This window comes from Mercenaria mercenaria, chromosome 3 (assembly GCF_021730395.1).
Source record: "Mercenaria mercenaria strain notata chromosome 3, MADL_Memer_1, whole genome shotgun sequence".
NCBI classification, from domain to species: domain Eukaryota; kingdom Metazoa; phylum Mollusca; class Bivalvia; order Venerida; family Veneridae; genus Mercenaria; species Mercenaria mercenaria.
Window position 1 is genome coordinate 33,652,274 of NC_069363.1, and position 19,123 is coordinate 33,671,396.

The 19,123-nt window shown below is 34.8% G+C and overlaps 1 protein-coding gene across 1 annotated transcript; it reads right to left on the reverse strand.

Moving 5' to 3' along the window:
- Positions 1 to 13,941: 13,941 nt before the first annotated feature.
- Positions 13,942 to 18,123, reverse strand: LOC123525136 (uncharacterized). Its single transcript, XM_045303907.2, has one exon. It carries the CDS (start codon positions 17,930 to 17,932, stop codon positions 16,241 to 16,243), a length of 1,692 nt encoding a protein of 563 aa, XP_045159842.2. The 5' UTR covers positions 17,933 to 18,123; the 3' UTR covers positions 13,942 to 16,240.
- Positions 18,124 to 19,123: the final 1,000 nt, after the last annotated feature.

Below are 19,123 nucleotides of genomic sequence, written 5' to 3' on the forward strand. Positions count from 1 at the left end.
AACTCTGGTGTTGCACAAGTTCACATGCTGAATAATATTCCTATGATGTTTTATAAACCTAGGCCAAATACTTGACACAATTTTTTACTAAGTCAATGGTCATAACTCTGGTCTTACTGGGTGATATCTCAAACGAAACCCCAGATGCACAACTTCTGATGCTGAATTATATATTTTTTACTGTCAAGTGGAAAACTTTATAACTTTATTAATGCCAGTTAATAACACATCTTTCTGCACATGTAATGTACCGCTCGAGTACTTTCCATGTCATATCCTACCCGTTACTGTGTTCTTTTATCAAAATTAAGTTTCAGATCAAAACTAAAAAAGATAGAAGCCACATCTTAAACTACCTGTTACTGTGTTTTAGGTAAGTCTTCAGGATCAAAACAAAAAAGATAGAAGCCTCGATGGTTTTGGTCGCTAAACATATCAGGAAGTTGCGAAATAAGGTGAACAACTTTAGACAAAATATATAAATGCACTTGGTTCAGTTATTCCCCTTCAAATACCGCACCTGGATCCACTGACCTCGGTGATTCCGAAAGATGTATACTCTCAACACTATGTGACATTTTTGTCCTACAGACAGACTACCCGTGTCTTTAAAAGCACTGGCTATAGAATTCAGTCAATCACAGGGTGCACCACACCTTAAAAAATAATTTAGATTCATACTGTACTTAAGGGTAACCGACTCTATCATTCTTTTTACTAAATAGCATTGAGCGCTCACTTAGCAACTTCGGCTTATAGGTATATGAGCCTTCGGAGGAGCATGTTATTTATTAGACACGTAACATACAAACTTAAAATTTCGACGTAGTATTTTGCCTTTTTATCCGCAAAAATTTAAACGTCTGTCCGTCTGTCAAAGGCATAATTGTTTAATATGGGCTAAATTAACTGACTCATACGTAGTAGATATATATGTAAACCATACACTAACTTGAACATACACTAATTAATGCACCTGTCAATATTTTGCCCGCCCGGGGGAGCGGCGGGCATACACGGGACTTTAGACAGAAGGCAATTTCCGACAGGCGGGAATTAGACAAACATTTGATGTACCAACAAGGCTCTAGGGTGGGATTTAGACAAAAAAGGTTGTCTCTAGGGTGGGGATTTAGACAACATTTTTTTTAAATGTCAAATTCCCCTGGGTCAGCCCGCCGCCCCCCTGGGCGGGCAAAATATTGACAGGTGCATAAGGTACAGCGATGTATGACATACCCTAGTTCCTATGGGTACTCCAAATTTTAAACTGTGTAAAGGATATGTGTACAGTATGTTCTGGTGGTATGGGCTCGACCTTTCAGTTATGTTGAAAATAGTGAAATATTCTCACTTCGGACACTTTCCAATCACCTTCTATGACCTGTTCTCAATCTCTAGAGTTTAATACTATGGCACCTGATCTTGGTAGGACTCATAACTACACGTTCATGTATAGTATTCATGTCTTATCTCCTCGCCCGACATACGGGCTCAAACTGGGTCGAAAACCTTCCAGACTTAAATATAGTAATTATATGGCTACTCGAGTGCTACACAAGATGCCTAATGTATGTCGGGCCTATAAATATAGTATCACGAAATTTAGAGTTTTAAAATGAATAACATGCACCTAATGCACCTAGCACTAATGCTCTGCTGAACCTACCGACTAGATGACCTTTCAAAAAAAAAGTTGTTTTTTTTTAATTGTACTTTTCGCTTTTACGACCTCAGCAAATGCCTTTAGTAGTTTGAGATGGAAAGGGAGAGAATTATACAGAATATCTCTTATGAACAAACATGACTATATAGCTTGCGGGAAAGGTTAAAAAAGTTTCAGTAAATGTGGCATGCAAAAAACCTTCCCTTGAGGAACATTTAACTGTCCCTTGTATTAAAGTCCCAGCTATAGATATATGTCTCTGCTTTGAAAACAAACAAGGCAATGAGATCAACATTCCATGTACCAGTTTGCTTAAGTGTGATACAATAAAATTCATATACATTGGTATAAGATAAGTTATTAAATATGTTTATGATATTTATTTATTTATTTATTTATTTGGGTTTTACGGCGCACCAACACAGTATAGGGATATGGCGCCAAACAGGACTACAAATTTTGGTTCCATATCTCATTATGATATATCAAAGACTTTTAACTGAGACACTGAATTTATCATGCGTGATAATTTAACATACGTAAATGATATAACTTCTTATGGTTGTTTTATTTTATAACAATACATGTATAACCAGATATCCCCTACTGTATTTAATAGTTTGAATCTATCTTATTGCCAACAAATGCTTTGACCACACCCCACCCCCTTTTTGTTGATTTTTCTTGTCTTCCAAAAAATTCCAGGTGAATATGGATAGGTTTAGCTAGCCTATTGATTATGCTTATTTGTTACTCAATTTCATAATTCCTTTATAAAATATGATTTGCATTGTATGAGTGAAAAAATAATTCCAAAATAATATATTAAAATGCTCACCTATTAACCATATACTAGTAGTATTATAGTCAGCTGCTGACTGCATGTAAAGTGATGGTGTTATTCTTTTTATCAGACTTACCGTTTGACAGAAAATACGTTGCAAAATTGGTTGTGTATAGACAGACATACAGACAGACAGGCAGATAAACAAACAGACAATAGTTTGTATTTGAGTGGCTCAGGAAACCGTGAAAGAAACTGTGTTGTTTCAATGTTAATACAGTTTTGGTATGGTTTGGGACATAACCTTCAGTCAATGTACATGTCAGGCATGAATTAAGGTAGTAGATGTATAATAGAGTACCTCCTTTTTGAAGAGTATTCAATTCCTAACATAAGCCCACTTTTACTGCAGTTCTCATGGGGCGTAGGTTCAAGCCCTACTGGGACCAATTTTTTTTCTCTTATTTTCCGTTTTTTTCTGGTAAGCTTTTACTTCTTTCAAGATCTATGATTAATTTATTGTACAAAAATGGAAAAAAAATAATTTGATAAGCGATTTCTTGCTGTTCAAAGTGAATTTACTACTTAAACAGAAGGGGTAGAGTTACACATCTTTAAAAATATTGAGTTACATGTGGTAAAAGTTCTCTATTTTGCTTTCACTCTTTAGATTACATATTGTGGAAGAAATCTAGGTAGGTTTTACGTCTACCCCAAGGTCATTTTTGAATGAAGTAAGCAAAATTCAAAACAGAAACAGCAGGATTCGACCTTATTTGTTCAATGTTGAAGTTAGAATTCTGTATCATTAAGTCCGTTTACTCGAGGAACGCTAGATAAAATGATACTCATATTTTTATTTTGTGTTTTATACTTGTTTACCAATAGTTTGATGATTCTTTTATTAAAATAAATGGTAAACTGAGTTTTCTGCAAACGTTTTGTATATTGGTCATCACTTTGAAATTTGTTTCTACTTGAGCTAGAGGAGATACCGTAAGTTATACAAAATTTTGAAAAAAAACGGCATGGTAAATGTTAGTAAAAAATTGCAAAGCAGTGCGAAACACGGTCATTTTTAAGAATATACCAAGCAAATGCTATTTTGTAAACATTGCTATTACACCTCTACTACCTTAAATTGAAGACAGGTAACAACACTTTGTTACAGTACAAGTTTTGAGTATAGCCCTAGCTAGCCTTGTTAAAAATTGAAAATGGGTAAACCATTTTATGTTAAATGACATACATGCTTTAGTAGCTCAATATAGGCAGTATGATTAGTTTTGCTGTACAAATGAATTTATATTTAGAAATTAAAAAAAAAAAAAAAACATTTCCAAATATGCATAGGTTATTTCTTAATTTATAAAAGCAATAAAAAGACAACGTTTGAAAATTTAAGAAAAACGCTTTCACAGAACCTCTGTCGTAACCTAAACATACAAGGAATTTAGCGGAGGAGTGTTTTAGTATCACGTTCACGTAAAAATACCAACCAAGATTTTCTTTCAGACTGCTTTAACATGTTTAACGCTTGTGGATGTTCCTAACAATATTGTATCAAACTGTTGTAGGACTGGGGAGGATTGTATAATTTGTTTCAGGACTGGGTGTCTGTCAAATAAGTGTTTCACTAGCAAAACTGATAAGTATTTTAGAAAGCAATGCAGTACCAGTGAATGTTAATATGGTTGTTGTAGCTAACTTCTTATCAGACACAGACAAGAATAGGAGGACAATGGTGACAGGGCGACTTATCAGCCTTTTGCAAGCCTTGGGGGAAAAGCGATTACAGAGTATCAAAGCAATATTTGACTAATCAATGGCAAAAGCTTTGTGTAATGCTCTAAGATTGTGTGTTATTGTTTATTGTTATCTAGCATATCTACAGGATGTCTTCGTGTTCGACAGCTTCTGAAATCCTGTTTCTATCTTTGTTAATCCGTTATAGTTCAACTGCAATTCATCGGTGTTTTTGTCCATGAGACTTGACTTGTGAGTTGACAAATTACTGAAACAAGGACAGGCTGAAGTGCATTGTTATAGGAAAAAGACACACATTCTATTTTGATGAAAGATAGTAAAAGTTCGTGGACATTCAGCAGGCAGTCGTTAAAACAGTTATCTAGGCGTTACGTTATTAATAAGATTTTACTTATTAATCGTTTGACAGGTATAATCGGATTACTTGTCTAGAGCACATAATCATTCAAGGATTTAAGATTTTTGACATATTTAAAACATTGATAATTTCTTCTTAATTTTACTAATAAAAATATATAATCCTTTAAAACTCCAATGTAAGCATATCTGACAATTGTATTTGTCTGATTACCTTGTTTTTCAGTGATTACAAAATTTAATTCAACACTGAAAATTAACGATATCCGTTGATGAGCTATGATTTCTTAACATTAATCTGAACGGTCACAACCAACCGAATAACGTTACTTTATGCTGGATGAGAAATATTCAACTTGAGCGTAGGTAGACCTGCGTCACTCGTTAAAGTCCTTTAAAACTAGCACTTTCTGATTTTTTTTTAAATATACTCATCTCTGATTCTAGCAGAGTTGAGATGTGCGTAGAGAGAAAAGGCTTTTCTGAGAAAATGGCAGCGTCATTATGTAGATAGAAATAAACATTATTACAGATTATTTGATCTAAACAGACTTTGTAAGTACAGAGCGTGAGTACTGTAATCAGTGAGGCTCACCTTCATGCAAGTCAGATGTTTCTCACTGGAAAAGTATAGATGGCACCAGAAAGGTGGGTTTGTGTTACAATTTATATCAAATAAGAGGTTTTTCGGACGAAAAAATATATGTGCAAACGACCATTTTGGCCGGTTCTCGTACTAGATCATTTATCCTTTGAAATAACAATGGTAACAATCAGTTTTCAGAACAACGGACTAACAGTGGTTGGTGTCAGTTTCTATAGCCAGCAGTTTGCTTTGGCTGACGTGCAAAGACCGTAAAAATCAGCTTCTTAATCCTAATCAGATTCAGAACGGCGTTCTCCTAGCCCACAATCTGCTAATTTTATAAGTATATATTGTAGATGAACAGGAACAAAAACAACTGAAAAATGTTTTGCATACTCATTCAGCCATTCATAGTTTAATATGTTGACTTTGGGCGTACAAAAATTGAAAATTGATATCGACATACTGATGGTTACAGATCAATCACTCAGATATATACCACCGAGAGCATACAATATGAATATGGTGAAATCAATCCTATGTTAAAACTTGTTGACGAGCTAGTTTTTATCTGTTTACAAATCACTCTTACATACTTACTTTTTCCACGTCAAACACCCTTTCTTGACCGCTTTATGCACTCTATGGTTTGTTTCAGTAAAACGGTGATTTGTAAAGTGAACATTTTCTCGCTGGGTTGTTTTGAACAAATCTTCTATGTAATATTTCTCTCTCAGTAAACTGCACGAAAAGGTCTGAAAAAATTTCATATGCAAGTATTGTGAGTGAGCGGACCACGAACGAATTAACCCCTAGTTTCTGCACCTCACACACGGTCTAGCCGTACCTCGTAACGTTTTCTTTAGTAAATGTTCAGCCAGTTGAAAACGTACGTGCGTCATTCATTTATTTCTAATTCATTTCGTGAATTTTCATGGTATGAATTACATTAGACACGATTTTCCCATTAGAAATATTTATAAGACATATACAGTCATTAGATCTGAATTTAACACTTCGTTGAAAGGCCTTATTCGTTTTCTTACAAAATGTTTAGATTAAATCACGATTAGATAAAACAGGCAATTTTCTTGAATTGTCGGTATATTACACTTCTTTTGATGCAGACATTTATATCTTTTTCGCGACTCATTGAATATGTCATTAGGTAATAAATTAAAGTGATCTTTTTTTTTCATTTGCAAAACTATTTTCGCAGATTGTGAAGAAATAAGCAAACGTATGACATCGTATTCACTGTTTTAAAATACATTATGCTACTTTTATACCAAAGTCTGTTTAAGATTACGTGTCTCTATTTATCGGCCATGTTTCTTTAGGATTATGTAACTTTTACACTAAAGTTTCTGAAAGATTATATCTGACAGTCTAGGTGACATTTTGCACAAGTTTTCTCATAGATTACATACACATTTCTGAGAGATTTGGACACTATATTAAATGTTTGTCGAATGTAGTATTTTGCAACCCAGTAGCTAACAAATACATTCTACTAAATATAAAAGTAGACAGGTTGACATTATTTAATTGGCTAACAGGTGCGTTTTAACAGCCATATGGGTATGGACCTTCATCTCAGTCCAAGATTCAAATTTGATTGTCTGTTAACATTTGAAATATTCATTTTGAGTTACCTGCCGACATTTAAAAAAAGCTTAATTCAGGAAATGGGTTTACCAATAAATACTAGTTCTTTTAGTATATAAAGACTTTTTGAAAGAACGTAATTATGGACCAATTCTTTCGTATTTCATTTGGGGGCTGATGACGGGCAAAACGCTCTTTGGGTATACATGTATAAGTTCTCCCTTTAAGAATAATGTTACGGCATATTTCAAATAAATACTATATTCTAAGAAGCATTTTTACGAGTATCCTATGGTGACACATTTCTATATATATGGGATATGCTATGAACGACATGCTAAGAGATGTTCCGTCTATACGATTGACAGACAAGAAACTTATAATTAAACTTACGACAATTATTGAATTTTTTCTGATTAGTTTCAAATTTAATACGATTTTCCAGATTTGCTGATGGCAGACCTTCCACAACCCAACTTAGTAGCTTCCTAACAATGATCGAACTTATGAACTTTATAAACTTAAATGCTAACATCTGTGACAGCTCCCTGCACTTTGTGACATGTTGACTCTATGCACCAGTCAACTTTCACACCGTGGTGCCATACACTTATAAATACTAATGTATTTGATCATACGTATCTATATATGACATTTTTCTGTCATTCTTTCTTTCGCCAGGTGTCACTTTGATAAAAATCTCACAGACCCCTAGGCCAGTTCAATTGGTTGTACGAATGTTAGATATGGTACTGTACTGACGAACTTCACGGTACTGGGTTGACATGGGAATAGTTTTTGATCCATATATATACACACTGACCTTCAGACTTGTAAAAAGTCGCTACGTATTTTGATTCAGTTTTGAGGCGACAGAGTTCATTCCATGTTCTTTAAAATTAAAAGTTTAGCTCATGCATGTTCTAAAGGTCGTGACGGGTGTTGTGCAGTTAAATATCTGTCATAAACCGACTCAAACCAAGTTTGCTAATATTTTAATTAATTGCTTCTATGCTTCTAACATACTGACATATTTATTTTACATGCTTACAGATACTGTTAGTTTAGGAAAACGGTGTAGTTGAGCTGATAGATAACTAGAGCTGTCTGTTGACAGCGCGCTCGACTATTCGAAGCATTGATAGAAGTATTGGGTCAAAATAATACCAGAGATTTTCAGACAAAAGAAAAGGAACAGATAAGACAATGTACCTGCATTTGTGGATTTGGATAAGTTTTGCACTATAATGCAATGTGTGACCATGTTAGTAAGCAAGTGTCAAAGCCATATATCAAACTGTTGATAGACAAAATATCGAATGGTATGCGAAACCTAACTAATTTCTATGTCCAGAAAAGGGCCATAACTGAGCTCAAGTCCTTGTCCTAGGTAAGTAGACTATGAAGGTAAACAAGTGGTCAAAGATTCAAAGCCATATGACAAACAGGTAAGGCATAATATAGACTGGTACGAAAAACTTCACTGATTTCCAAGTCCAAAAAGGGCCATAATTTAGCCAAAATAGTTGACAGAGTTATGTACTCTTGCCTACAGATGGAAATCATGATGATAAACAAGTGTTAAAAGTTTCAACGCCACATGTGAAATAGCTTTGACAAAACGTTGACTTGTATGAAAACAAAACCTATTTCCGAGTCCAAAAAGGGCCATAATTCAGCCAAAATAGTTGACAGAGTTATGTACTTTTGCCTACAGATGGAAATCATCATGATAGACAAGTGTTCAAAGTTTCAAAGCCACATGTCAAATAGTTTTGACAAAACATAGACTTGTACGAAAACTGAACCAATTTCCAAGTCAAAAAAGGGCCATAATTCAGGCAAAATAGTTGACAGAGTTATGTACTCTTGCCTACAGATATAAATCATGATGATGAACAATTGTGCAAACTTTCAAAGCCACATGTCAAATAGTTTTGACAAAACATGGACTTGTACACAAATTGTACCAATTTCCAAGTCCAAAAAGGGCCATAATTCAGTCAAAATAGTTGACAGAGTTATGTACTCTTGCCTACAGATAGAGACTGTAATAATAAACAAGGGATAGAAGTTTCAAAGCCATATGTCAAACTCTTTACACAAAATGTGAACTGGTACGAAAAACTTAACCAAGATTTTTAAGTTAAAAGGGGCCATAATTCAGTCAAAATCCTTGATAGAGTTATGTACTCTTGCCTACAACTGGATATGGTGATGGTAAACAAGTGTTGAAAATTTCAAAACTTTATCTCAAAAGCCTTTGTCAAAAAGTGGACTGGTACGAAAAACTTAACCAAGGTGTGACGCCGGCGCCGTCGCCGTGGTGAGTAGGATAGCTCTACTTATTCTTTGAATAGCGGAGCTAAAAATATAATTGATATCGATGAAATAATAATGATCTGTCTCCGGTATAAATGAAGCACAGTAATTTGATTTCAGTCCATTATGTCATATTCCAGTAATAGTGGTATGATAAACGTTTGTGTCTTTTTTGTTAGACTTTGTATAGTCAAAGAGCTTTAAAAATAAATATTTTATATTTGTTTGGTGTAGTATATGGTATATAGGTAAAATCCCTTTAACTTGCATGAACCGTTTTGTTCATTGCGATATTGGCAGTTATTGTCAATAAGACCAAGTCATCACTAAATAAAATGAACTACTATATGTTTTCCCATATACAGTGTTACTGTAACTAAATCTCTGAAATCTAAAAATAAATATCTGCCATATCAACGACCTATAATTCAAACATTTATAAAATCAATCAATTGTTTATCTTTTTTCGGCGACGCCGTCTATATTCGTTTTCGTTACCTATGCCACGTGACTTCAGTTTGCAAATCAAACTACTTGATAACGCATTATAGATAGTTTATCAAAATGGAAGATTTATGTTACACTCTGCCTGATTGGACGAGAGTGTCAATTTCTTTCACTCTGTTGATTGTGCTACGCTGAGTGAAATGTAGACAAAGCGTTTATCCTAAACGACGCTGTTCACAGGTTTAAAGCTAACTTTGGCTCAGTATATTTAGCAAGAATATTGATTTATCTCAAAATGATAAGTAAGTTTAATAAATATGATAAAAACCTGTTCAAATACCAACATATATCAAATTAAAGAAAGAGCTGAATACGGTCTGCGTATCACATGAATAAGGGTGTGATAAGAGTCTTTTATGTAGAGAAGTGCTTTTTAAAAGATTTTCCTTGCTACAATTGTCGTCTGTATATGAAAAGGTTTCTTGCTTTGTGACTTATTCAGATTGCATATTAAAATGAGTACTTGTTTGCTTTAATATATTTGTTATAAATTATTTAACTGATTTATTGAATATTTTTCTTTAGTATGGTATGAAAATATTGAACTCAGTTGAAATCTGTTTTATTATATATATGCTATATAATGACTGAATCTCATTACACTGAAATGAAGGTACGCTGCATACAGTTTATCTATGTGATATGACTATGGTCAAACTTTGCTTATGAAACAGAAATATTGAAATAATTACAATTGTATGTTTTGCTTGACCTTCACTTTTTTATAGGTGTGACGTCATTGTCCAAAGATTCATGAATAGCGAATATGCTATTTGTTAAAGCGGGATCAGTTGGCCTATTTTAGAAATAAATAAAAATAATAACTAAAAAATTTTTTTCTCATGTATTCTAATCAAACTTGATTTGTAGCATCTTTATGAGGCCCGCAGCCAACTTTGTTCAGCTGGGACATTTGATCCCTTTTATGGGGCTGCTAGAGCTAAAACTAGAAATGCCTTTATACAGCGTCTCATGAACAGCTTGGTGGATCTTTGTCATACTTGGTCTGGAGCATCATTATAAGGTCCTCTTCCAAATTTATTTATATAGGAACTTGGGCCCTATTAGGGACCACTATAGCTAAAAGCAGATATGCCTTTCTTCGCATTAACCACTAAAATGTAATGGATTTTTTATCAAACTCGATGTGTAACAATATCGTAAGGTCTCCTGCTATTTTGTAACACATGGGGATAGGGACCAATTTAGCTAAAAATATAAACACGTTTAATGACCTCTTCTCATGAACCACTTCATGAATCTTCATCAAACAACTGCTGTAATTATTCGTCTAAGAATAAACGAAAAAAATTGCAACCCTACGAAACCTTTGCGAAAAAATAAAAGAGAACCATTTAAATTGTTAAAGTGCGGTGTTTAGTTTTGCAATTTGACAAATGTTAGATGAAAGATGAATGTTAGATGAAAAATTCATAAACTTCTTTCCTTATTACAATTCGCCGACCATCATTTTTAAAGATATTTCTTGATAATGTTTAGTGTAGCATATGTCAAAACCAACAGCAGCAACTTTCTTATTTAATGCGGAGAGAAAGTGTGAGCACATGCATGTTATCTATCCATTACTCATGCTTCCGACTCAAAATGTTTTCGAAATTCTTGGTGCCGAGAGCAAAATCAACAGAGCAATGAGAAATCTATATGAAAATTTATATGAAATTATATGGATTGAATTATATATTACTGGTGTTCATGCATGTGTAAGTCCTCCCTTATAACGCGCATATTTATATAACCCCCATTTTATTCAATGTGTGCGTAATGTCGCAGGGAACACTTAATCCTATAATAAAGTAAAAACAGATCTGACGAACTATGTCCATATATGGACGCCCATCTTTATTTATTTTGCATTTTACATATTAAATAAGTGTCGAGAAAACAACTATAAGTTTTGATTCTGACGTTTGTTACTTCTTTGGCCATAGCAAGCAAAACAATGTTGAAACACTTTTAACACACTTATTAGAAGTGTGTGCTAGGAGGGTCCACCTTCCCGCGCTGAAGCTTAGATTTAATGGACTGACCTAAAATGTTCTTTCTGTAAAATAGAAGTTTGATCATATTATGAACATTAAAAACTGATTTTTGTTTCCCAACAATCTTACAATTGTTAATCAAGAATAAGCATACATCTTAGTTGGGAATTGAAGCTGAGTGCTCGCGGCATTAAAAATACTTTCCTACAATCTTGGCCGATACACAAGAGTTCGTACATAACGATCATCTATACAATACATTGTACCACCGTGACAAACATCATTAAAGAAATAACATGGAAAAAACATGAGTGTCAGACTGTCACAAAACACGCCCGTCTTATTATTCAGTTACATATGATAAAAAGATTTAGAGTAATTCAAGGGCCATAATCCACAAGTGCTTGGGGCGATTTGGGTGGTTATCGAACTTGGCCGAGATATGATGCCCACGAACATTGTCACCAAGTCTAGTGAAGATCGGATGAAAACTGTTCGACTTAGAGGGCGGACAAGCTAAATTCGCAGATTTCGCGTAATTCAAGGGCCATAATCCAAGAGTGCCTGGGGCGATTTGGCTGGTTATAGAACTTGGCCGAGATATTATGCCCACAAACATTATCGGCAATTTTGATAAAGATCGGATAAAAACTGTTTGACTTAGAGAGCGGACATGCTTTAAGACGCCGATCGCCAGCCCGCCAATACGCCCCGCTCTTTCAGAGCCGGGCGTAGGCCTATAATAATCGTGGTGTAAGTTTTTTTTTTTTTTCAATTTAAAAATATAGTTAAAATAACTAATTCTCATGTGTTTCAAGAATATTCAATCTTTCAAAGCCTTCTTCGAAATATAATAATAATAATTTCTTGATATCTTTTTGTTTTTTTGTTGTTGTTGGACGACCTGGAAGCCATTCCCGTTAAGACACTTTTTTCACATTCGATTGTTACTGACAGCAGTGAAATCGTATATTTCGTCGTTTTCCATTGAAAAAGTGCAAATGCATATGTTGCAAACGCCAGTCTTCAGAAAAACATGAAATTCAAAGACGAATAATTACATACTAACAAGCTGGACCACATCGATCGGTCAGTCAGATTTCCCCCAACTGACCTTTGTTACAATGACGTACGTGTCATTTTACATTGATCACCATTGGGTCCAACTGGTATTCTTTACAGTAGCAACATGTAGATCTTATCACAGAACATCAATAATGGATGTTTTCGTGGTAAAATGTTAGTACAGAAATTTTTACTTCCTAGTTGCTACATTAATGATTCAGTGACATTGAAATCCCCACGGAAGTAATTAGTTTGTTTTTGCGTTCAGCGCCGCTTTTATCAGTATTTCAGTTATATAACGGTGGGCAGTACCAGCATGTTCTCCGCAAGTAACTGCCAACTTCTCCACATAACTCAAAGGTGCAGGACGGAATGATTTGGGACACAAATTTGTCACAGAGAACACAAGTTCTGCCCGGGGATTGAACTCATAACCTCGTGATCCTTGCGCTTTGCAGTCGGGCCCCATGGTGAGACGATTTTGGGACATATGTTCTTAAGCTGACAGTAGAGCTAAAGTACAAAAATATATCAAGGGTTCTGTGACAAGAGCTGTCTACGGCTTTTATACCAGTCTAGAGGAGTGGGTGAAATGGGGGCTGGGGGTTGCATACGATGAAATAATATGGATAATCAAACTATTATAATATAACAGGAAAAGGAAAGTGCATGAAAAAAATGTTTTGGACTTTTGGGAGAGGGGTAGGGATAATGGAGGTAGGAGTAGAAAGGGTGTGTATGTGGATAGGAGTCACATTAGAGTTCAAAACTATTTCAAGCGGGTTATAACATGAACCAAGGATGAATTCAAAGAGAAGAAATTAAAAGATTAAGGAGAATGAAAAATATCTAAGCATAGGTCGGGGACGGAATCTGTAATGTGGGGTTGTAGGTAGATAAAATAGGAACTAAGAAACAATATGGAGTGATAAAGGAAAGTGGTGAGAGTAAAAATAACAAAAAAAGTTACTCATGGGTTGTATAGTGTGCTGGGTTGGGATGTACTGGGCGGAAGTAGGAAGGATAAAATGAAACTGGTTTTGTGGAGACACTTGTGTAACAATTCAGAGTAAAATGATCATAGATAAAAGACGTTTACACTCTGCGGGGTCCCTTAACCCGAGTATTTTTGACCTTTTGAAGCGTGTTTCGGCTTCTTCTTTTATCTAAAAATAAAATGAATACCCTAACACATTGCTCAGGCTTACGGTATTTTAACGTTACGATGCATACGCAACACACGTGCACACGCACCTAGTATAAACACAACATGCACACGTTTTCTTTATTTGTTAAGATTTTTTTATTGTATTACTGATGCAAAGAAAGTATCAAGATATAAAATATTTTAAGATATTTCATGACTTTATCTTCATTATAATAATAATTGCAGTGTAAAAATATTACATAATTGTACGACTTTTACGCTTTCGGCAATAATAGTAAAACATCTCATCGCACAGTTGAACCGAACAATAGAGAAAGAAACGGAAATAATGTTTTATGGGTAAAAAACAGATTCACAACACCGCAACAAAAGCGTTTAGTCAATTAATAATAAACGTAACATCCCTCAAGAATTTAATTATCAAAAACAAGCAAATCTATTTTGGTGCGCATCAGTAAGACATATGCATATAAATAATTGTAAAATTGCAAGATGACGGGCATTAAAGGTTGGGGGAAATTTGTGGTTAACAGAATATGCCGTTTATTATTTTAAAGCATTATAAATAAATCGTACCACATAAATTATTGTAAAGCAAAAACGTGAAAAACAGATTGGATATTGTTGGGGAGTACTCCACGTTTGCTATAAAGACAGATGTACTCCTGTTTGGAAACCAATGTCGAATATCTTATTTTCATATATTTTAAATATGTATTCAGTAAAACTTACATTCTGTATTCATTAAAAGTAAACTAAACGCACAGATGGACGCACAATTGCGACAGGTTAACAAAATTTGTCGCACAATAAAAAATTGTCAACTAATAGAACAGGTAAACATTTTTATATCAGCAAGGGAAAGTGCACAAATTTAAAAAATGTTAATAATAAAACAGTTTTAGCTTCTTTTACATGCATAGATGAACCAAAAATATTGAAATACAGTGCTGATTAAGCAATATAGTAATTCTACAGATAATGGAAAAATAAGCTTAAATGATTTTGCGCTTCAAAAGATCTGAATAGTATTATCCGAAAAATATTAACGCTGAGCTGGAAGATATTATGATATTAAATAACAGAACTGTATACAATTGTATCTGTTAGTCTCCAGGTTGTGTGGATTACTACCCAAAAGAAATATCCTAGATAAAATTTAATAGCTCGAAACCATAATTTTAAGTCATTACAGTATGAAATGTGTTTTAACCTTCAATCTTGTTTACTGAAATCGATACTTTTAAATGAAATAAAATACGCTTTGTTCGGTCTGCAATACGAGCTGTTGTGAAAACATAAACTTGAATCTCTGGCCGGAAAAATGAACACTGTTCCTGGGTATAGTCTTGAGCAAACAGTCTCTGAGATACAACACTCCTGAGAATTGTATTGCTAAGATGTTTTAAATGACCTCTGTTTTAAATGCTCACTGAAATAAAATGCATGGAAACTCAATGTAGGGTTTTAATTGAAACAATGAACAATTGTATGCACTCTATGACCTCAAAAAACAGAATAAAAAGCTACAATCGTGCAATTTGGATGGCAAAATGTCGATATGTCACCAAATACAGCGTCTGAAGCGCATAAAGTTATAATCTCTAACCAGGCCTTTATACAGCAATAGGATTATAAGCCGACGTATCGATTTGAACGTTTGATGCTTGTAAAAATGGTAGTGATTGAAAGAAACCAGCATCTGCTACCAGATACAATATTGATCTTGGAATCAGCATGCCTTATAACACTATAATTAATGCTATCAAGATAAATCATTATCTCACCAACTTAAATAGTTGAATTCTATATAAAAATGTTTCAGTGACAGGCGCTTTTGGCAATATTTCGTTTCAAAAAATTGAACCACTTCAGGCAATATTTCTCATCATTCGACGAAGTAACAAAAAACCTATCCCTTTCAGTCCTAGTGATAGGTAATTTAATGATGTTTTATTTAATGGCGTAACAATCATTTCATTTGCAATAAAAACTTTGACAGCAAACGTCGTGTAAAAATGGCGATTGTTACATGACTGTGAAAATTGTTACGACTTATATATACAATAAAGCGTGGTAATAAAATGTTTTCAAGTCTTTGTGTTAATTTTCGGTTAATGGTTTGGAAAAACTAAACAAAATATCTCTTACCAATGTTCAACAAAAACATAAATTTTCATAAACAGACATGTACTGGCAGTTTATAACAAAAATATTGATTGAACACCTTCTAAAAATCAACCACAAATACACATAGCTTTGAGTTTACAAAAATATTTTTTTGCAGTAAATCTACATTCCATGTTGATTTTAATACTTATTTATATATATATATTATTTAAAAATGTACATAACACTTTCATAAATATATATAGCTGTACAAATGAACAAAATTTTTACATAATTATTTTCATAAATACAAGAGTGGCATAGACGTTTTACGAGACGTTAGTCCCTTTGACGAACTTCTATTTTTACTAGACCCAGAGTCCCTTCTCTCATCGCTTCCACTGCTTCGGCTCCCTTTAGAATCTTTACTCATATTTTCTTTTGAAACCCGCCTGTTAAGGACATGAGTTTGAGCACTAATTACACGTACCCCTGAGGCCGACCCTGCCGGAGAACCGTTACTGACTGTTTTTATCACGGAAATTTGAGGTGATGAATCCGCACGTTTGTACTGTCTTGGGGGCAGCTCAGGTGGGGTACCAGGTGCTGGATTTGTCACGTGACCATTAACTGGTGACATTGATAAACGATTGTGGTTAGCGTCCAGTGCCGCACGTGGGTCAATGAATGAATATTTCGTGTCTTTTTGACTACCTGTTACATCCCCTTTGTTTAACATATCCAAACGTGATCTAAATTTTGTCATGGGTTCAAACTCTGGTTCCTCGTAGTAGGTCTCCTCATCGGAGTCCCTCGTGAATTTCCCAACTGGTGGCTGTTTTCCTACTCTTAAGTAACCATAGAGATCATCTAACTCATCGTTAAGAATGTCTTCTCTGCTTCTCGAGCGTTTCATCTGACTGGCTGATTTTACTGGCTGAGCTGGTTTTGAATTCGTGTCTGAATAAATATTTGCTCTTGCGTGGCTCTTGGCTTTCACGGCCCCCTCGGGCACTGATATTATCAGATGAATAGTATTGTGATAGTTCGCGACAAGCCTGTTACATTTAACCATGATGTTTGTGTATGCTTCATTATCTTTCAATTCACTGTTATTAACGGCTGTCACAAGTCGGAGACTGACCTCTGTTGGTATTGGGTATATCCTGGGCGTGTTGCGATCAAGTGGGCAGACGAAAGCTGTTTCATCCGTATATGCCCAATCCAGTCTTATAAGTCCAGTGAATCGAGTTGAATCAACCTTAGGCCATACACCTTGTATCAGTTTTACAGTAAGAGGGAGCCGAAATTTATGAATAACGTCTTTGATCATGAAGACTCCCATAACGTCATCACCCCCAGCTATAGGTGTAAACAAAGCTCTCTGGTCAAAACTTAAGAACACATTCTCGCCTTTTGAGTCTACACATTTGAGTAATCGAACTTTTCTTTCCATGCCAGCTGGAAGCTGAAGTGGTACTTCACCCAGCACCTTCAACTGTTCTCCAGCTATCACGATTTTTGTCTTGTCAAATGTCATCTTTCCATCTGTATCATTGACAAGATAAGCCTTCAAATTTTGGCGGACTAGAACATTATTCACTTTTGGAAACAACTTGGCGAGCTCCTGCACACTTTCGATAGGCTTAATAGATCGGCCATCTTCTGACAAGAGCTCAAACCAGCCCTTGTAAGTCACTGGTATTGATAAACGTTGTTCTAACGGTACAAGCCTAGTAGTCCGTCGGTCTCGACTTTCTACTTTAGTAACACTATGTCCTAACACTTTTAATCCTGTTTTTATTGAATGGACAAGCACATCTTGATGCAATTTCTTCAGTGGATTAAACTTTGACGTACCAATGTTCATAAACTGGCCTTTGACCACTCTCGCGACGGTTGGTAACTCATACTGCATTAATACATCCTTTAAATTCACAGCTTCCGTGCCCCATATAGGCTGCGGAAGAGTAACGTCGCTGGGAACCGCCATAAATCCGTTAATATTTTGCCACAACAACAACAAATACTTGAAATGTCCTTTTCTACTCCATTTTGAACATGAATTGTCACGTCTGAGCGAACACAAATGCGCTACATTATAGGCCAACACAATATATATCTCAGGTGTGTATTTACCTGCTAGTTGTTCAATGTCGTCTGCTTATTTGAATACCCGTTGGACAACTTTAACGCTTGTAATAAAATCCGGATACGCTTCATTGGTGACGCCTCGGTTTTCTTCGTTGATATATTTGCGTATTATTTCACCTATTGTCAAACCTACCCACCAACGCTGACTCATTGGAAAAAGGCTTTTGAGAGATTTTAAAAAGGTGTAAATTCTTTAAATTGTTGTTTTCTTTGTGGATATAGGTTAATTCTTCCCACATAAATAATTAATCTTTTTGAAGCGTTTCTGTTTTAAAACAACACAAATATCAAGCGGATTATGAATCATTAAGGGGGAAAATGAACAAGCATTTTAAGGCGATAATCCCGGTCTAGACTGGCTCCCGTCCCTATGTTTGTTCTTATTTACATATATACAAGTTCATTCATTAAGAGGGAAGTAACTCCAGCAGGTTATTTCTACATCGACATTTTTTATTGCCCCTGGCTCCGAATGTATGGTTCAGCCATCAGATAAAATGTGCTATTTTAGAGGCTTTAGATTTTCTAATTTTGCTTGCAGTATTTATATAAAAAATAACCATGCAGCCAGGGAGCCAGGCTAATCCCGGTCCAGTCATCCACATAAGCAAGTAAAATAAAATGTACTGTATTTTTTAAATAACGTGAATGTGTGAAATGTTTTTTTTTTTTTTAATTCTTTATCATATATATATTTATGTCTTTTTACATTTATCAAATATGATGAAATATTAAATGTTGTCAGTCTGGCAACTGTTGCATTTGTGCGCTATATACAGTAAAAAAAAAATGTATATTTTTCACACCTGATTTTATTGTGGAAGCCCATCAGAATAGTACTATACTTCTAGTGATACTTTTTTTCGAAACCCAGACTCAGTGTAATAAACATCATTTCAGTATTCAGCAGTTATTTTTTCTAGATATTTGACTTACTCAAATGAAAAACAGAAAAGAAACAATTAAGCTATCAAGTGCCTGCATTGAAAGGGTAAATAATTGATACCGTCTGAAACTAAAATATATCATA